This window comes from Schistocerca americana, chromosome 8 (assembly GCF_021461395.2).
Source record: "Schistocerca americana isolate TAMUIC-IGC-003095 chromosome 8, iqSchAmer2.1, whole genome shotgun sequence".
In the NCBI taxonomy this organism is placed as follows: Eukaryota; Metazoa; Arthropoda; class Insecta; order Orthoptera; family Acrididae; genus Schistocerca; species Schistocerca americana.
The window spans coordinates 322,383,480-322,402,012 of NC_060126.1; the positions used below are offsets into that span (position 1 = coordinate 322,383,480).

The window sequence follows — 18,533 nt, forward strand, 5'->3', positions numbered from 1 at the left end:
AAAAAAAAAAAAATCTAAGGAAGTATATTTTTTCCAGATGATACTTAAAATGTTATGAGTACAGAAAAAACCCTTTAATTTTTATTTGCAGTCATGACTACATCTTCCCTCCAAACTGTTGCCCATCACTGTCATTACTTTCCTGTCTCTCCCATCATATCCTAAATCCATCTCTTCACCTATTCCATTGTTCTCTTTGGTAACGATTAGCCTATATTAAGTCCCTCTGAAAATAATACCGAACAAGGTAGTTTTGAGCTTATGACACTGAAATCACAGTCGAAATGACAGTAATTCAATTCCCCATCTGGTCATCCACATTAAAGTTTTTCGCGTTTTCTCTTAATCGCTTAAGGCAATTGCTGGAATGATTCCTACGAAAAGGACACTAACAATTTTCGCTCCTTATTATTATTATATTCCTATATATTAATCCTATATATTATTATTCATATATATTATTATTGTATTCCTCCCCCCCCCCCCCCCCCCCCCCCATGAACCATGGACCTTGCCGTTGGTGGTGAGGCTTGCCTGCCTCAACGATACAGATAGCCGTACCGTAGGTGCAACCACAACGGAGGGGTATCTGTTGAGAGGCCAGACAAACGTGTGGTTCCCGAAGAGGGGCAGCAGCCTTTTCAGTAGTTGCAGGGGCAACAGTCTGGATGATTGACTGATCTGGCCTTGAAACATTAACCAAAACGGCCTTCCTCTGCTGGTACTGCGAACGGCTGAAAGCAAGGGGAAACTACAGCCGTAATTTTTCCCGAGGGCATGCAGCTTTACTGTATGGTTAAATGATGATGGCGTCCTCTTGGGTAAAATATTCCGGAGGTAAAATAGTCCCCCATTCGGATCTCCGGGCGGGGACTACTCAAGAGGACGTCGTTATCAGGAGAAAGAAAACTGGCATTCTACGGATCGGAGCGTGGAATGTCAGATCCCTTAATCGGGCAGGTAGGTTAGAAAATTTAAAAAGGGAAATGGATAGGTTAAAGTTAGATATAGTGGGAATTAGTGAAGTTCGGTGGCAGGAGGAACAAGACTTTTGGTCAGGTGAATACAGGGTTATAAATACAAAATCAAATAGGGGTAATGCAGGAGTAGGTTTAACAATGAATAAAAAAAAAAAGGAGTGCGGGTAAGCTACTACAAACAGCATAGTGAGCGTATTATAGTGCCCAAGATAGACACGAAACCCATGCCTACTACAGTAGCACAAGTTTATATGCCAACTACCTCTGGCGATGACAAAGAAATTGAACAAATGTATGATGAGATAAAAGAAATTATTCAGGAAGTAAGGGAGACGAAAATTTAATAGTCATGGGTGACTGGAATTCGACAGTAGGAAAAGGGAGAGAAGGAAACATAGTAGGTGAATATGGATTGGGACTAAGAAATGAAAGAGGACGCCGTCTGTTAGAATTTTTCACAGAGCATAACATAATCATAGCTAACACTTGGTTCAAGAATCATAAAAGAAGGTTGTATACAAGGAAGAATCCTGGAGATACTAAAAGGTACCAGATAGATTATATAATGGTAAGACAGAGATTTAGGAACCAGGTTTTAAATTGTAGGACATTTCCAGGGGCAGATGTGGACTCTGACCACAATCTATTGGTTATGAACTGTAGATTAAAACTGAAGAAATTGCAAAAAAGTGGGAATTTAAGGAGATGGGACCTGGATAAACTGACTAAACCAAAGGTTGTACAGAGTTTCAGGGAGAGCATAAGGGAACAATTGACAGGAATGGGGGAAAGAAATACAGTAGAAGACGAATGGGTAGCTCTGAGGGATGAAGTAGTGAAGTCAGCAGAGGATCAAGTAGGTAAAAAGACGAGGGCTATTAGAAATCCTTGGGTAACAGAAGAAATATTGAATTTAATTGATGAAAGGAGAAAATATAAAAATGCAGTAAATGAAGCAGGCAAAAAAGAATACAAACGTCTCAAAAATGAGATCGACAGGAAGTGCAAAATGGCTAAGCAGGCATGGCTAGAGGGCAAATGTAAGGATGTAGAGGCTTATCTCACGAGGGGTAAGATAGATACAGCCTACAGGAAAATTAAAGAGACCTTTGGAGAAAAGAGAGCCACTTGTATGAATATCAAGAGCTCAGATGGAAACCCAGTTCTAAGCAAAGAGGGGAAGGCAGAAAGGTGGAAGGAGTATGTAGAGGGTCTATACAAGGGCGATGTACTTGAGGACAGTATTATGGAAATGGAAGAGGATTTAGATGAAGATGAAATGGGAGATACGATACTGTGTGAAGAGTTTCACAGAGCACTGAAAGACCTGAGTCGAAACAAGGCCCCGGGAGTAGACAACATTCCATTAGAACTACTGACGGCCTTGGGAGAGCCAGTCCTGACAAAACTCTACCATCTGGTGAGCAAGATGTACGAGACAGGTGAAATACCCTCATACTTCAAGAAGAATATAATAATTGCAATCCCAAAGAAAGCAGGTGTTGACAGATGTGAAAATTAGCGAATAATCAGTTTAATAAGTCACGGCTGCAAAATACTAACGCGAATTCTTTACAGACGAATGGAAAAACTGGTAGAAGCGGACCTCGGGGAAGATCAGTTTGGATTCCGTAGAAATGTTGGAACACGTGAGACAATACTGACCTTACGACTTATCTTAGAAGAAAGATTAAGGAAAGGCAAACCTACGTTTCTAGCATTTGTAGACTTAGAGAAAGCTTTTGACAATGTTGACTGGAATACTCTCTTTCAAATTCTAAAGGTGGCAGGGGTAAAATACAGGGAGCGAAAGGCTATTTACAATTTGTATAGAAACCAGATGGCAGTTATAAGAGTCGAGGGGCATGAAAGGGAAGCAGTGGTTGGGAAGGGAGTGAGACCGGGTTGTAGCCTGTCCCCGATGTTATTCAATCTGTATATTGAGCAAGCAGTAAAGGAAACAAAAGAAAAATTTGGAGTAGGTATTAAAATCCATGGAGAAGAAATAAAAACTTTGAGGTTCGCCGATAGCATTGTAATTCTGTCAGAGACTCCAAAGGACTTGGAAGAGCAGTTGAACGGAATGGACAGTGTCTTGAAAGGAGGATATAAGATGAACATCAACAAAAGCAAAACAAGGATAATGGAATGCAGTCGAATTAAGTCGGGTGATGGTGAGGGAATTAGATTAGGAAATGAGACACTTAAAGTAGTAAAGGAGTTTTGCTATTTGAGGAGCAAAATAACTGATGATGGTCGAAGTAGAGAGGGTATATAAAATGTAGACTGGCAATGGCAAGGAAAGCATTTCTGAAGAAGAGAAATTTGTTAACATCGAGTATAGATTTAAGTGTCAGGAAGTCTTTTCTGAAAGTATTTGTATGGAGTGTAGCCATGTATGGAAGTGAAACATGGACGATAAATAGTTTGGACAAGAAGAGAATAGAAGCTTTCGAAATGTGGTGCTACAGAAGAATGCTGAAGATTAGATGGGTAGATTACATAACTAATGAGGAGGTATGAAATAGAAGTGGGGAGAAGAAGAGTTTGTGGCACAACTTGACTAGAAGAAGGGATCGGTTGGTAGGACAAGTTCTGAGGTATCAAGGGATCATCAGTTTAGTATTGGAGGGCAGCGTGGCGAGTAAAAATCGTGGAGGGAGACCAAGAGATGATTACACTAAGCAGATTCAGAAGGATGTAGGTTACAGTAGGTACTGGGAGATGAAGAAGCTTGCACAGGATAGATTAGCATGGAGAGCTGCATCAAACCAGTCTCAGGACTGAAGACGACGACAACAACAACAACAACAACAACAACAACAATTATTATTATTATTATTATTAGTATCATTGCTATTATTTTTTTAATCTTCAGTTGTCTGACTGATGCGGTCTGGCACGAGTTCTTATCCTGCACCAATCTCTCTATCTCAGAGTAGTGGTTACACGCAACGTCTTCGATTATGTGTGTGATATATTCTAATCTTGGCCATACCCAACACCTTTTACCCTCTACAACTCCCTCTATTTAGTACCAAGCCAGTTATTTACTGATGTCTTAACCAGTTCTATCATCCTGTCCCTAATTCTTGTCAATGTTTTCCACAAATTTATATTTTTGTCGATTGTGCAGAGAACCTCCTCATTACTTATCTTAACAGACCTCCTAAATTTCTGTCTCCTTCTATGGTACCACCGCTCAAACATTACGAGTCTCTTCTTCTTCACTTCCCCCATATTTTGCTTCCATGCAGCGCTATACTCCAGACGTACGTTCTCAGAAATTTCTTCCTGAGATCAAGACCAATATTTATTGCTGATAGACTTATATACCATCCTTGCTTTGGTCGTTATACGTTATTTTGCTTCCTTGATACCATAATTCCTTCGTTCCTTCAGGTCTCCAACTTTGATGTCAAATTCATTATTAACCTCATCATTTTTGTCTGTCTTCGGTTTACTCTCAGTCCACATTCTGTACACAGTAGGCCAGTGGTCGTCAAACTTTTTCGCTCAAGAGCCAGTACTAATATTGTAGGGCGACATCTCCGGCCGCGTAAGCATTGGGGGGGGGGGGGGGGGGGGGGGAGAGTGCGGAAGAGAGATGAGGGTAAAGAGGCCCATCAAAGAAAAATTGCATTTTTACCAAACCATGGGTATCGACAGAAGCTTACCACTTACAAGCTTTGAATCTAATGTGGGTGTTTTTCTAAGGGACCAAACTGCTGCGGTCACCATTCCGTAGACTTTACACACTGCGTGAACTAACTCACACTAACTTATGCCAGTGGCGTAGCGCGGTTGAAAAAGTCGGGGAGACTCTGCAGTGATTATAGGGAGACAAAGTGGTACAATAAACAATAATTTAAACAAATGAAATAAAATGTATCAAATAAAACAACAACAACTACTACTCCTACTACTACTACTACTACTACCACTACCACCACCACCACCACTACCACCGCCACTAATAATAATAATAACTTGTTCAAGAAACGATGGCAAATTTGTAGAGCTCCAGCAGCAAGAGACGAAGCACTTATATTTTCTTGTACACAAGTGCAATGTGTCTGTCTGTTCTTTCCACGAATAACTCGATCGACAAAGATCTGATCACTGGATAGCTCTCCAAGTAGTGCCTTTTCTATTAATAACGTGCTCAAACACGACAGCCGGATATTGGACATTGAATTCCTTAAATAATTCTTCACTCGTTTAAGAGTACTCATGCTTCGTTCACTGCTTGCTGTAGTTGCGGGTAGGGTCAAAACCAAACGCAGGAACTGTGTTATTTCTTCATAAACGGAGTTTAGATCATTGTTGACAATGTACTTTAAGAGGATTCTTGTAGATAGTGTTTCTTCTCATCAGCGTATATGTTCCACAGTTCATTTTCAAGTTGCTCTTGTTTGAAAAAAGGGTACTGTTCTAATAATTGAAGCAGTTTCAACTTTGGGAATTCTTTTTGATAGTTCGGGAAACACTTTTCGTTCAAAAGTTCAACAAACTGAAGTTAGGGAAAGTCTTCAAACCTTCTTTCCATCTGAACAATTTGCAAATCCAGTATCTCGTAAGAGATGTCTCTTGACTGTCACAGAATGATAAGTTTCCATTCAAACACAAGCTGTATTTAATGCATTCATCAACGAATGTTTCCGCTCTTAATTGTCGTAAGTTTCTCAAAACAATTCTTATTTCGTCGTAGCAAGCAGTTGACTGAAGAACATTAAAGAGATGATCAACATAAACAAAGCACCCTCGGTAGAAGCAAAGCAAGTAGACAAACGTAGGATCATTCATCCTTCGTTTCATTACCACAGCACAGCTCACAGATTCAAAAAATGGTTCGAATGGCTCTGAGCACTATGGGACTTAACATCTATGGTCATCAGTCCCCTAGAACTTAGAACTACTTAAACCTAACTAACCTAAGGACATCACACAACACCCAGTCATCACGAGGCAGAGAAAATCCCTGACCCCGCCGGGAATCGAACCCGGGCGCGGGAAGCGAGAACGCTACCGCACGACCACGAGCTGCGGACTCACAGATTCTGGGTCCCACTGAGATTCTGTATCATCAAATATGAGAAATGACTACATGTTGTTGAAACTGCCCTGGAACGAAAGTTCCGGCGAGTGTTGCCTGCATGTGGCAGTTTAAATCCTTTCTCAGTTAACAATACAGTTCGTTTTAATGATTTGCTGAAAACCGAATCGAATGCAGTAAGATCACTTACAAACATGCGTACTTGTCGTATGATTTTGGAGGAATGTAACAGTACCAAATTCAGTTGGTGTGCCTAACAATGAATAAACAGCACATAGGCACAGAACTGCTTTACCAGTTGTTGTAGTCCTCTTTCTCTGCCCGCCGTTACTGAAACGCCATCATATGTTTGACTTTTCCTTCCACATTCCATTATTTCAATACTACATGAATAATATTTGACAAACCTTCAGCAGTTTTATCTCCAGAAACATCGTAAAATCCAACGAATCTTTCCTCAATTTTGTCTGCAATACAGTACCTGAATATTGTACTCATTTGACTCTTGCATGACACGTCTAATGTTTTATCAGCCTGAATCGAAATGAAATTGCAGTTCTGAATTTCAGATTTTATTTCCTCATTATCTGGCAGAGTTATCATTTCTATTACGTCATTCTGTATATCTGGAGAAGTTCCTTTAAAGGTTGAAGATGATGACAGATAGTCTCGGATTAAATCCTCTCCTTGAGCTAGTAAATCCAACAATTCCAGATAGTTACCTTTGATGCTGGAGGATTCGTCTTCTCGATGGCCGCGAAAGGCTAGTCCTTGTTTACAAAGAAATACAGTTGCCTAAATAAGACGAGCCAATACTCTCCTGCTGGATGCAACTTGTTTGTTGTATTTTATTGCTGTCAGACGAGCGGCTTCAGAAAGGGCGTGCTCAATTCTACTTTGCCTAATAACTGAAATGATTCTTTGTTCTGCAGGTGACGTTTTGATATCTGATGAATTTGTGCTTTCCTGTCAAAATTCTTTATTGTACAAATTCCCTCATTGCATCATTCCTTTTCACCACCAGAGGACATATTTAACAATATAATATATTATTGGCTACATTCGCAGTCAGCCAAGCACACTTTTCGTATCAGGCTGTCTGAAAAGTGCGTTTTTGTTTGGTTTCACTTAAAACTACACTGAATATAGGAGTAGATCGTTTGTCCTTCCATTCTCACTTTTTTTCGTGCGTTAATGTAGAAAAAGGCGTTTTTAATAAAAATTCTATAAGGTATTCAGTTGCTGGCTCACTCATGTTGGCGACACAACGAAAATATGCACTAAAATCACACAAGAATGAGTATGAACACAAACTGCGCGACTTCACTTCCGTGTGCAGAGACTAGTCTCGATATCTGTTAGCAAGTGCAGCGCACCGGCCGTCGTTGAAGGGGTGAAGTGAGGGGAGCCGAGAATGCTCAGGCGCACACAGCCAGGTAAGGGAAGGGAGGCAGAGACTAAGAGCAGTCGAGTCTCAATCAAGTAGATACACCAATACTCAGGGTGCGGCGGCTGGGGCTAAGAAGCTGATGTCTTCGCACATTTAGTGCTCTCAGTAGAAAGTTGTTTATATTTTTGTTATGAATTATTGTTGCATCTTTTTTAGGCACGAATACAGGGGAGACTTACTCTCAAAGTCTCCCCTCACGCTACGCTACTGACTTATGCTAAGAACAACATATGCGTCAATGCCCGAGGGAGGACTCGAACCTCGGCGGGAGGGGCCGCGCAATCAGTGACATGGCGCCTCTAAGTATTAAAAGTATTATAAGAAACCACACTAAATATCTTTAAGTGAAAAAGAAAATAACATATAGGAACTAGACACAATTTTGAAGGCTTGCGTACTTTCGTAGTGAACTACTGTCCGTACCTAAGTGAACAATGTGGCCGCTGCTATTGTAACAAAATCCCATGTTTGTAGACTTGCAGGTACATTTTCCAGGCATCTTCAGGTTTATTATCTGAAAGGATACCAAGCGGTTGCAGAAGATCGTTTTCAATCGAACTTTTCTATTAGGCCAAAAATAACACAACAGAGACGGTTTTAAATAATACAATTATTTCAAAACTGTCACAAAGGGATAGGATGGTGGGTGATAGCTTTGTGTATAAAAGGGCTTAGAAGTCAGTTTCATGTGTTGTATGACGCGTGTGTTTGGAAGTAACTGACTCTTAGTTTGATAACCAACTTGGTCACATTTCCCGACGAGTAGTGTGCAGATTCTTAATAGGACGCCATGTTGGCATTAGTGATCCCGAGAAGATACTAACAAACTAATGCAAATAAGAAGGAACTACATTTGTAGGCCAAAAAACGTTGTTTAAACTTTGATATACAAGTAAGGCAATAATGATAATAAAAATATAAATAACTTACCTTACATCAAACGACACAAAATAAAAAAAAATTAATAACAAATGACGGAATAAGCTTTCTCTGTCAGACTCACTGGAAACAATGGCCATAAGTATTAGAACTAGTCTGACTACTTCTCGGCTGGCTGCATTTCTGTTCAGGGCAAAAAATATGCTGTGACATTTTTCCCGTCCTGGCGACTTTACCAAACATTCCCCTTGCTACTAACTAGCATGTTGTAACCCTTAATTGTCAACGGCGTTCCCGCAATGGTAACACCGATTCCCGTCAGATCACCGAAGTTAAGCGCTGTCGGCTTCTCTAGCATGTGGATGGATGAGCTTCCGGTCTGCCGAGCGCTGTTGGCAAGCGGGGTGCACTCAGCCCTTGTTGAGGCAGACTGAGGAGCTACTTGATCGGGAAGTAGCGGCTCCGGTCACAAAAACTGACAACGGCCAGGAGAGCGATGTGCTGACCACATGCCCCTCCATATCTGCATCCCGTGACGCCTATCTGCAGGGTGTGACATGGTGGTCGGTCAGCACCGTTGGGTCTTCCGACGCCTGCTCAGATGGAGTATAGCTTAGACATTACTTAATAAGAGTAACTGCAGTATCAGACAGGATCAAAAATATTTACTAATTATTTTGAATGTCGTTTTTCCTCTGCACATTGCATTGTATTACGGTAGCCTTAATTTTAGTTCATATTACTTGCCACAAACATGCACAGATGTGTATCTCTTCAGTCTTTCCCGGCGGATATGTTGTCAATAGTCTCCATGGGTTTGCTGCCGGATCACGTTGTGCAAATTCCACAATATTTTCTCGGAGCAACTGTCCAACATCTTCAGGTGGTTCAACCTTGCTGGTGGCTAGGTACGACTGACGGTATTCGCAAGTCGAGACCGCGTTTCTAGAACACGCGCGCGAAGAAGGCGCAGACGCGAAAATCGCGCATGCGCAGTGATTTGCAGACAGATAGTGCCATATTCATAAATAAAAATCATTCATACAGCCAGTGTGGAATTTTCTTTGAAAAATGTCGAAGTTTGGCTGTGGTTGCCCGCCCTACATAACAACATATTCAAACTCCCTCTAGAGAAAATCGCAGAGCGGCTCTCCTGCGCGTGCGCTGTACACTGTGTTTGCCAACATTGTGGCCAGACGTTACTCACCAACGGCCGTACTAGAACAATTTTATGATGGGCTTGTTATCGAAGAATCTTGATTTGGGCGTCGTGATTTAATAGCAGCTAATGCAGGGTTACAGGCTGTGCTCAGTTGAAATCCCGCATCTCCTACTCGACAAGTGAAATGACGAATATGATATCCTGCTGTGGTTTAGCAAATAGACGTAGCCTGCAAGCCCATGCCCTCTACGCTGAAAAATACCTACAGCGGAGAGTGCCCCGTGATAAGCTGTTCGGCAGACTTTTTCAGCGTCTGAGGGACACAGGTACCTTTGCTCTTTGGAAGACTGACAGTAGTGGGCTCCGGACAGTCCATACTCCTGACTGGGAGGGGCGTGTGCTACGTTTTGCGGAAGAAACTGATAGAACTAGTATGCGACGATTTGCAAAAGCAGAAGGCGTGTCTCACTTTCTTATCGCCGGCCGAAGTGGCCGTGCGGTTAAAGGCGCTGCAGTCTGGAACCGCAAGACCGCTACGGTCGCAGGTTCGAATCCTGCCTCGGGCATGGATGTTTGTGATGTCCTTAGGTTAGTTCGGTTTAACTAGTTCTAAGTTCTAGGGGACTAATGACCTCAGCAGTTGAGTCCCATAGTGCTCAGAGCCATTTGAACCATTTGAACTTTCTTATCGGGGGTGTTACCTCATAAACAATAGCTCTACCCATATCATCTACGGCACTTTCATGCCATAAGGCCACAAGATCATCATGGCAGATGACATTTCTGTCAATGGCTGTTGCAGAGTGCGCCGCAGATCCACCGTTTGTATCTAAAATTTTATTTACTGGTGAGGCAGGGTTAATAAGAGATGGTGTTGTGAATTTCCATAACCAGCATGTATGGGCAAATGTAATGCGCAAGCAATTCAGGTAAGAGGGCATCAACATCGATTCTCAATCAACCCATGGGCAGGTGTACTTGGCGATAGATTAATAGGGCCATATGTGTTACCACAAAGGTTAACTGGGGCGCATTATTTAGCCCTTCTCATTAATGTGTCACCTACCTTGCTGGAGGCTGTGCAATTACAGCAACGAATACAAATGTGGTTCATGCATGGTGGTGTACCAGTACACTTTCATCACAATGTGCGCCAACATCTGACTCAGGCACTTAAGGATTGCTGGATTGGTCTGGGTGGAGGGAGAGAGGGCACATCTTGGCCTGCTCATTCCCTTAGAGTTTTGGCTATGTGGACACTTGAAGGAATTGGTCTACACCATGCCAGTCAACGATGTGTAGACACTAAAGGGTCGCGTCTTTAATGCGTGCCAGAGCAGCGGCGCGGTTCTTTCCATCCCATTACGACGGACCTGCACCCATCTGTGAACATTGTCTCAGCAGATCATCAGTAGGGAAGCCGAGTCAAACCTACTGTACTTCGGCGTGAACCAGGCTGCAATGAAAGTCACTAATCTACGTTTCGGGAGAAAGTTGTCATATGAAATGAAAGGTTGGAAATTTTTGTCCTCAATTAATATATTCTGAAACTAGGTGAACAAGTGTCACTGCCAAGCCCGTGCTAGTCTTAACACAGTCACTCACAATCCCTTTCACTCACGTTAGCAAGTTTGTGGTGTTGCATTTCCCGAAAACGTAATAGCTACAAAAATAGTGATTGTTTTGGATCGATAATGCTCGCCAAATATTAAGTCTGTCGGTACCAAATGCAGTCACAGTTTTTAGCCACCGACCTGCTCAATACGCCACGTGGGATATATGTCTTTTCTCGTCACAAAATTCACTTAAAAATTCCGGAATTTCTACACGCCCATCGGAGTAATTATGCCGTCACTTTACCACACTTTTGATGTATGAAACACTGCTAGATCCGGCCACTCATCATTTCCATCGGAACTACTACTACAACACGTCCGAACTGTTTCATGGCTACGCTCCCACTCTTCTCTAGAACACTCTAAGTCTTCTCTACCAGCCGAGAAAAGCGCGCGAAGAATATTGCTTTACCATTGGTCAGTTTACTCAACAGCCAATAGCAAAACAACATTCTCCCGCGTCAGTCCGCGCTTTTCACCAATAACCAATGGCAAAATAGGAAACCTAACGACTGCACCTTTTACCGACGTAAATATCTAATATGCTGAAGTTTTGCTTATGCATAAAGTTTTTTGCTATTGTTATTTATACCTGAATTAACTTTCCCTTTACCAAAACTTACTTTACAAATCTATTCTAAAAAAATCCCCTTTGTCCATATCCATACTTGTTCGAAATGTTCCCACACTAAATCCTACCACACAACTCGTTAAACAATTATCTTCATATTAACATTAAACCACACTCACGCATCATTCATACTGCAAAAACACATTTATAACGTTTTACATACACAAAAAGACATAATAACACTTTATGAAAATACTAGAACAGTTTATGAAAAACATTCTATTACTTTAGTACACTATAGTGGGCCCAATCGAAACTAAAATCACAGTCTCCCTATCCAATATTGTCCTCTATCGGCGGATACATAAACTACGTGCGCGTCCAGTCTCGCGCCACCATCTGTCACTCTCCAGCTCTGAGACACATCTCCCACTTAACTGCCTCCAAGGCAGGATCGTTATACGGCGCTACGCCTCACCAGCAGGTACAACAACAACCGGGTTTACTTCAAAGGGTGTGTCATTCCTTTGCCAGAGGACAGAGGGATGCATTGTCATGAACAGACACCACGTTGAACACCTCCTGTAAATATGTGATTCTCGTAGAAAGTATACATTTCCGGACCCACGTTTATTGGACTCACCTCACAAAGTATGTATTTCCGGACCCACGTTTAGGGTACTTAGTTTTCCTGTTTCGATGGGTACTACCACCTCTTAAAGTATTAGACACTTTTTTTGACGTGGACAACTGGCTATAAGGAAGCTTTGTGTGAGGTGGGCACTGCAATTCCTCTTAACTGACAAAAATCGCATCCGGAGCAGCATTTCAGGACAATGCGCGGCGATATTTAATCGCAAAGTGCAATACTTTTTGCGCCGATTTGTGACCGCTGATGTGACCTGGATCCATCATTACACGCCACAGTCAAAACGGCATTCAAAACAATGGACAAAGTCTGATGAAAGTGTACTGAAGAATGCAGAGGCCATTTTGTCTGTTGGTAAGGCGATGGCCACTATTTTTTGATTTTCCCATGGAATAAACGTCACAGATTGCTTGGAATAAGGTAGAACCATATCCGGGACCTATTATGCTTCGTTATTGGATCATTTGAAACTTTCACTAGACTAGCCTCAAGTGACTTTTTCCCATTCCTTAATTTGAAACTTTAGCTTGCTGGGAAGAAATTTTCATGAAATGTGGAAGTGATAGTTACAGTCAACTAGTATTTTGCAGAGTTTGGCAGAATCTATTTTTCCTATGGGATTAGAAAACTAAAGGATCTCTGGAACACGTATGTAGTCCTCAGAAGAGACTCTGTCGAAAAGTCAGGTGAGTTGTTTACGAAATGAACATTATTTTCTTCCTTTTTTGCCAGATTTGTCAAACCAACCTCGTATATATTGAAAGGTGGCTGCACTGAGTCACAGCGCCAGAGATTGCGGCACAGATTATTATTCCGCCGCCTCCACTGGTGCAGTAGTAGTTCAGAGGTTGCCGTGGGCAGTACTTGCTGAGAGGATGTCGAGAGCAGTACTAGTTCAGAGGATGTCGAGTGCAGTTGTTGTTCTGTTGGGCGAGAGAGTAGATGCTGTTCGGTTGCTGTAATGTATAGATGGAAGATGTTGCAATGAGACAGTGTATTTTTCGTCAATATATATGGAGGTAAAAAGAAAAATTATTTCACATTTCTTTAATGACAATGCCTCTTGGTCACCGGTTCAGTCAACAAAGCATCTGGCTCGTGTTCATGTATTAGACTTGTAATTCTGGTTTCTATGTGGAATTATAGTATTTCTGGTTTTTCAATTAGTTCATTGTAAATGGTGTTTAAAATATCTTGTCGTATTGAGGAAGAACGGTGCCAGATACATGTACGTTGAATCACACTACCACACACAGAACATTTACACTTGTGCTTTGTTGTTTCGTAGCTTTTATAGTTGCAGGGTACTTAATCAATTGTGTTAACGGAAATTTCTTGTCATTCTTTATTGTTATTTTATGCAGTCAGATTGCGTACTAATACTACTCAGGGCCAACCGGTTACGAGACTTCGTAACCGGACACACAGCTACTAAAATTATTGCATTTTAAATAAGCCCCCCATCCAATATCTCGGGTTTTCTTGGTTGTTACTCTGTTCACTGAAAATTAGGACGATTCCTTGGTGCGACTGCGATTTCGGGGCTTATCTGTAGCTAGGACGGACAGGAACCTTTACAGAGCGGGGCCTAAAGAATGGCGTCAGTCTCATTCTGTTCCTTTCTCGTTCAGTCCTAGCCGAAGAACAGAAAGGAGCCGGGCTATCACCCTTGCGCATGGATTCCGTCGCCGATCCCCAATGCAATAAACATGGTAGCAGTGTACGTACCTACCACTTGTCCCCATTTCTCATACGGAGGCTCCCTCTCCTTAATGCGCCACAGAATCAGAACTTTAGTTTACACTTGCCTGTGGAAAAAGAAAATTTATGATGGCTTGCTGATTCTGCGTTCAGCTTTACATGACAGCTCTGTCATGTAGTACACTAAATAATACAGCCATGCTATAATGTGGGTATGTACATCTATCTTCAATCCCAGACACATCAGACGAAGAAAGAAAATTCCATTTTGTGCACTAGCGTAAAGTGGAAAAAGCGTGAAATTTCAGAATCTTAAACACGTGCTCAGCAGGATTGGGACCTTCTCAATGTCTAGGAGTGCAACATAGCATCACGTGCACTCACAGATCTACGAATTCTGCATTTCATTTGACATGCGACACAACAAAAACTGGAGAGACGACGACTGCCTTGGTTCAGTCGTAGGCTGCTAAAAAGGTTTGCACCGGCCAATTTGAGGATGATTTCTGGAGGTTTCATCTAGTCGTATGTTGGCCCTAGGCTATGCTTTACCTATCCAATCCGAAAACCGTTGTTTTCAAAACATGTTTAAGGTACACGATATCGCAGTCCCTTTGTTGTCGAGAAATATGATGCAGTGTTCCTTCAGACATGCATGCACGACTGGAGGAACCAGCACTGCGGTGACTACAGCCCCTATGAAATACATGAAACGTGTTCGCAGTTGCGAATATGGACAACCATCCGCTGTATAATGGAATGAAGACAAAATTTGTGCGCTAGACCCTGACTTCCCTCTTATCGCGAGCGGTCGCCTTACCAATTTTTTTAATTGTTCGTTATTGTTTGTTGCAATTGTCACATGACTCCCGTTCAGTTTCATCGCTGATCCCTTCACTCAGTTTCTTTTTATTACAGACGGCAACCAGTCCTCTGAACAAACACTCTGAGCTACCGTGCCGGCAATCATTAAGCTATCCGAGACGCTTCACTGCCAGACCCACGTGTCTAAAACCATCTGTCTAAAACCTGCACTTTTGCATTCGTTACGTGTATTCTCATGCAAGAGAGACAATTCACCTGAAAGTTTCTTGCCCGGTGTTGGCAGGTAAACGCAGGTCCGTAGGAGAATTGCATCGTACTTCAACAACACAGGCACTGCATTAAGGTATTTATGCGCCGCCATAAGGCAAGCGATTTTCATTTAAAATGTCTCTCCCATACGGGAATATACATTATGAATGTACAAGTGCAGGCTGTAGACACATGGTTGACGACTTAGATGGATGTTTGGGTCTGGCCTTGGAGCATGCTCGGATAGTCTAATGGTAAGGGGACCGCCCGCGACCTGCGGAAAATCCGGGTTCGAGACCCGGTCCTGCACAAATTTTCATTGTCTATGTAGACATAACATGACAGCTGTCCATATTCGTAATTGTGAATACGTTTCATGTATTTCATACATTTCAGTTACGTCAGCCGACACTAAACAATAGAAATCATAAGAGTAAGGCAATAAATTCATCTACGTGATGTTTTATATGCGGGAAAAGTGTCGTAGATGGTGCCAAAGCTGAATAAGCTTTATTTAAAGCTTATTTCTTTTTTTATTGCTTAGAATGCTATTAAAGCGGCATTTTTGTTGATATCTTGACAGGATTTGCTCAATTACTCTTACTTTTTTTCCTATTTCATATTTTTTATTTTCTGTTTCAGCCGAACATTATGGATGTGTAAATAAATTATTTTTATGAATATTTTCTAGCTTTGCTTTATAACGCGTACATAGCCCTCATTTAATCATATGAGGATGTAATTTCTGATCTGAGTATAAAAAAGGTGGTATGCATATTCACATTACTAACGTAGAAACAAGTTTATATATCTACAGGATGCCAGGAGTTGAAGTGGGTCCACAACTTTATCTTTAATGAAAGAAATCGTTGAAATACATTGTAAGTTGTTTTAGGAAATTTATTTTATTTATCGATGGTGACTAGTTTCGAACTTGGGTCCATTCTCAAACGATCCGTCCTCGTAAGTGACCGAAAGCAGTTATATATACATGTGTGGAACAACCACAGCAAATAATCCAAATGGTAATACAGATACTTTAGCATATAGCAGACAAATTACACTCAATTATAACTTGTCTACTGTACGATAAGGCATCTTGAGGTGCAGTACTTGTTTTGAAGCTGTTTCCATTTCATTTTTATCGGCAGGTTTCAGTTCTTCCCATCCCAAATTCACAACATATCTTTGTGATTGATCACGCGGGCTCTGGCTTGACAGTTACTGACTGTAGGGCTTCCGATGCAAGTCCTCGAACGTTTTTATAACCTTGTGTTTATCGGTATCAACATCTTCTCGGCCACTCCGAACGTTGTTAATGATAAGCTTGCCTCTTGATTCACTGGAACGAAGGACTCTCATGTTTACATTGATTTTGATGGTCTCCTCGCTCACCCTCGTGTTCTGTGGTCACGATCTCTTCTCAACGCCTTCATTCTGTTTTTGTTGAGGTCTCTGTATTTGGGCCAGTTTCTGTCAGGGTTTCGCCTTTCTTCTGAACAGTTTCTGTTTCGAGGCTAAATGTTTGTGGAGTGCAGCGACATTCTCTGCTGCTGTTCGAATACTGTTGCTTTCCATCATACGTTTTCTCTCGAGTTGGATATTAATATGGAATCTGGTTCTCAACAAGCCTATGGTCGCTACCTATGTTGAAGCGATTCATGAGTGATACATCTGATCAAATTCGGTTGTTCGATGTGAGGATGTAATCTGTTTCATTCTTAACTGTGTCCTCAGGCTCTTCACAGGTACACTTCCTTTTTGGACTTTCCTTGTAAAATCTTTTCGTGCAATATAAACGCTCTTCGTTAAGAAAATTTATCATTAATTAACCTCTTTGGTTTCGTGTTGAAAGTCCAAAATTTCTAATGAAAGGACGGTCTTCTGTGGACTTCAGTCCTACCTTATTAAGGAAAATGCGCTGGTTTCAGAATTTTTTGCAGTTGTCAGATACTCGTTGAAGTGTTCTAGTTCTTAATCGATAGGGGTGGAAATAGGTGCGTAGGCAAAAATGATTTGAAGGCTAATCTTGGCATTCAACTCTTGGACCATATAGGTCACTCTGTCTGGAAAGGACGTGGTCTTTGTGATAAGATTTTCCCTCCTGTCGTGAATTAGCAGGGCTGCGCTACCAATATATGAATATACATATGGGTTATTTTGAAAAAAGGGATGCCCAGACCTCGCTTTTGAGCCTTGTGTCATCGATTCCGATTGTGCCCCAATTGATGTACTGCAATTCATATTCTAAGCAACCGGGAAGTCCTTCGAGTTTTATAGTGCGAATATTGTATACTGCAATATACAAAATTTCTTTCAAATTATTCCCATTCCCTTTGGGTCTGTTTTGTTGTTTAATTTGATTAGTCGATTTCTTGTAACCCACTCCCCTTCCACAGAATCCATGGGGTACTATTTCCTTTGTGTTTAATTTGTTATTAAATTTGATTACTCGATTGTTTGCTATTCCTCTCCCCTTCTCCAGAATCCACAGGCCAGTCTGACATTTAAGTGCAAGATTCTGAGGCTCCATCTCTGCTTGCCTGGGGTATGATTGTTTTAAAGTTTGCAATTTTCGTTCCGGGAAGGTTTCGACCATACTTTACATACTTTTCGGTTGGGTGGAGGTGGAGAGCTGTGTAGAAATTAATAGAGATTTGGATCGATAAGATTTTAATGGCACGTTCCTCTCTGTACATGCAGGTGAGAAAGAACTAGCGCTCGTACAGGGCAGGGTCGCCACTCCATGAGAAGATCCTTCTCCCACTGGACCGTGACAGGGCACCACTACGACCATGGTAGACGCATTATATGTTGATAATTGTTCTATGAATGCTATAGTAGGTAGATGCATCTTTGGGGACTAAATTGATAATACTCTGCGCCGACTGTGGAGTGCTGAGCGTGGTTCTCTTTGTTTGAAAAGCTCTTCAACACAGGTGCTCTTAGATTTTATTGACAGAGCATCGGAAGTAATAATATTGTAGTCACTATGAGGAGATTATTTTTGTCGTGCTTTCAATATTTTTAGACTACATTACAGTTTTGCTTAAGGATGACTTATTCTAGACATTACTGGGAATGTTCTCTGTTCGTTTTTACGCTTCCTTTCAAGTTAGCTGGTTTGAGTTTTTCCATGGCTTTTTCAATCCGCTTTTTGGGACTGTATGTTACTCATAGCTTACAAAGTCTCTCTGTGGATGTTCACGTGTTGCTGTCAATGCCGTGTTGTTATCTATTTTCTGTGTTCCTATTTTATGAGGATAGTGCCAGTGTCAGTGTTCTTACGAAAAATGTCATCAAAGTCTATAACGTTCAAAGGCAAGAAAACACAAATAATTGTAACAGTTACTGATTTATAACGTTTATTCTGCAGGTGACCTATGGCGTCACTG

The 18,533-nt window shown here is 41.5% G+C and overlaps 1 protein-coding gene across 1 annotated transcript in view; it reads right to left on the reverse strand.

Moving 5' to 3' along the window:
- Positions 1 to 17,671, reverse strand: part of LOC124545804 (farnesol dehydrogenase-like) — a 94,907-nt gene extending 77,236 nt beyond the window's left edge. The window contains exon 1 of the mRNA XM_047124750.1: positions 17,591 to 17,671. Coding sequence (XP_046980706.1) covers positions 17,591 to 17,671 — 81 coding nt within the window. The remainder of the gene's footprint in view (positions 1 to 17,590) is intronic.
- Between the last annotated feature and the right edge of the window lie 862 nt (positions 17,672 to 18,533).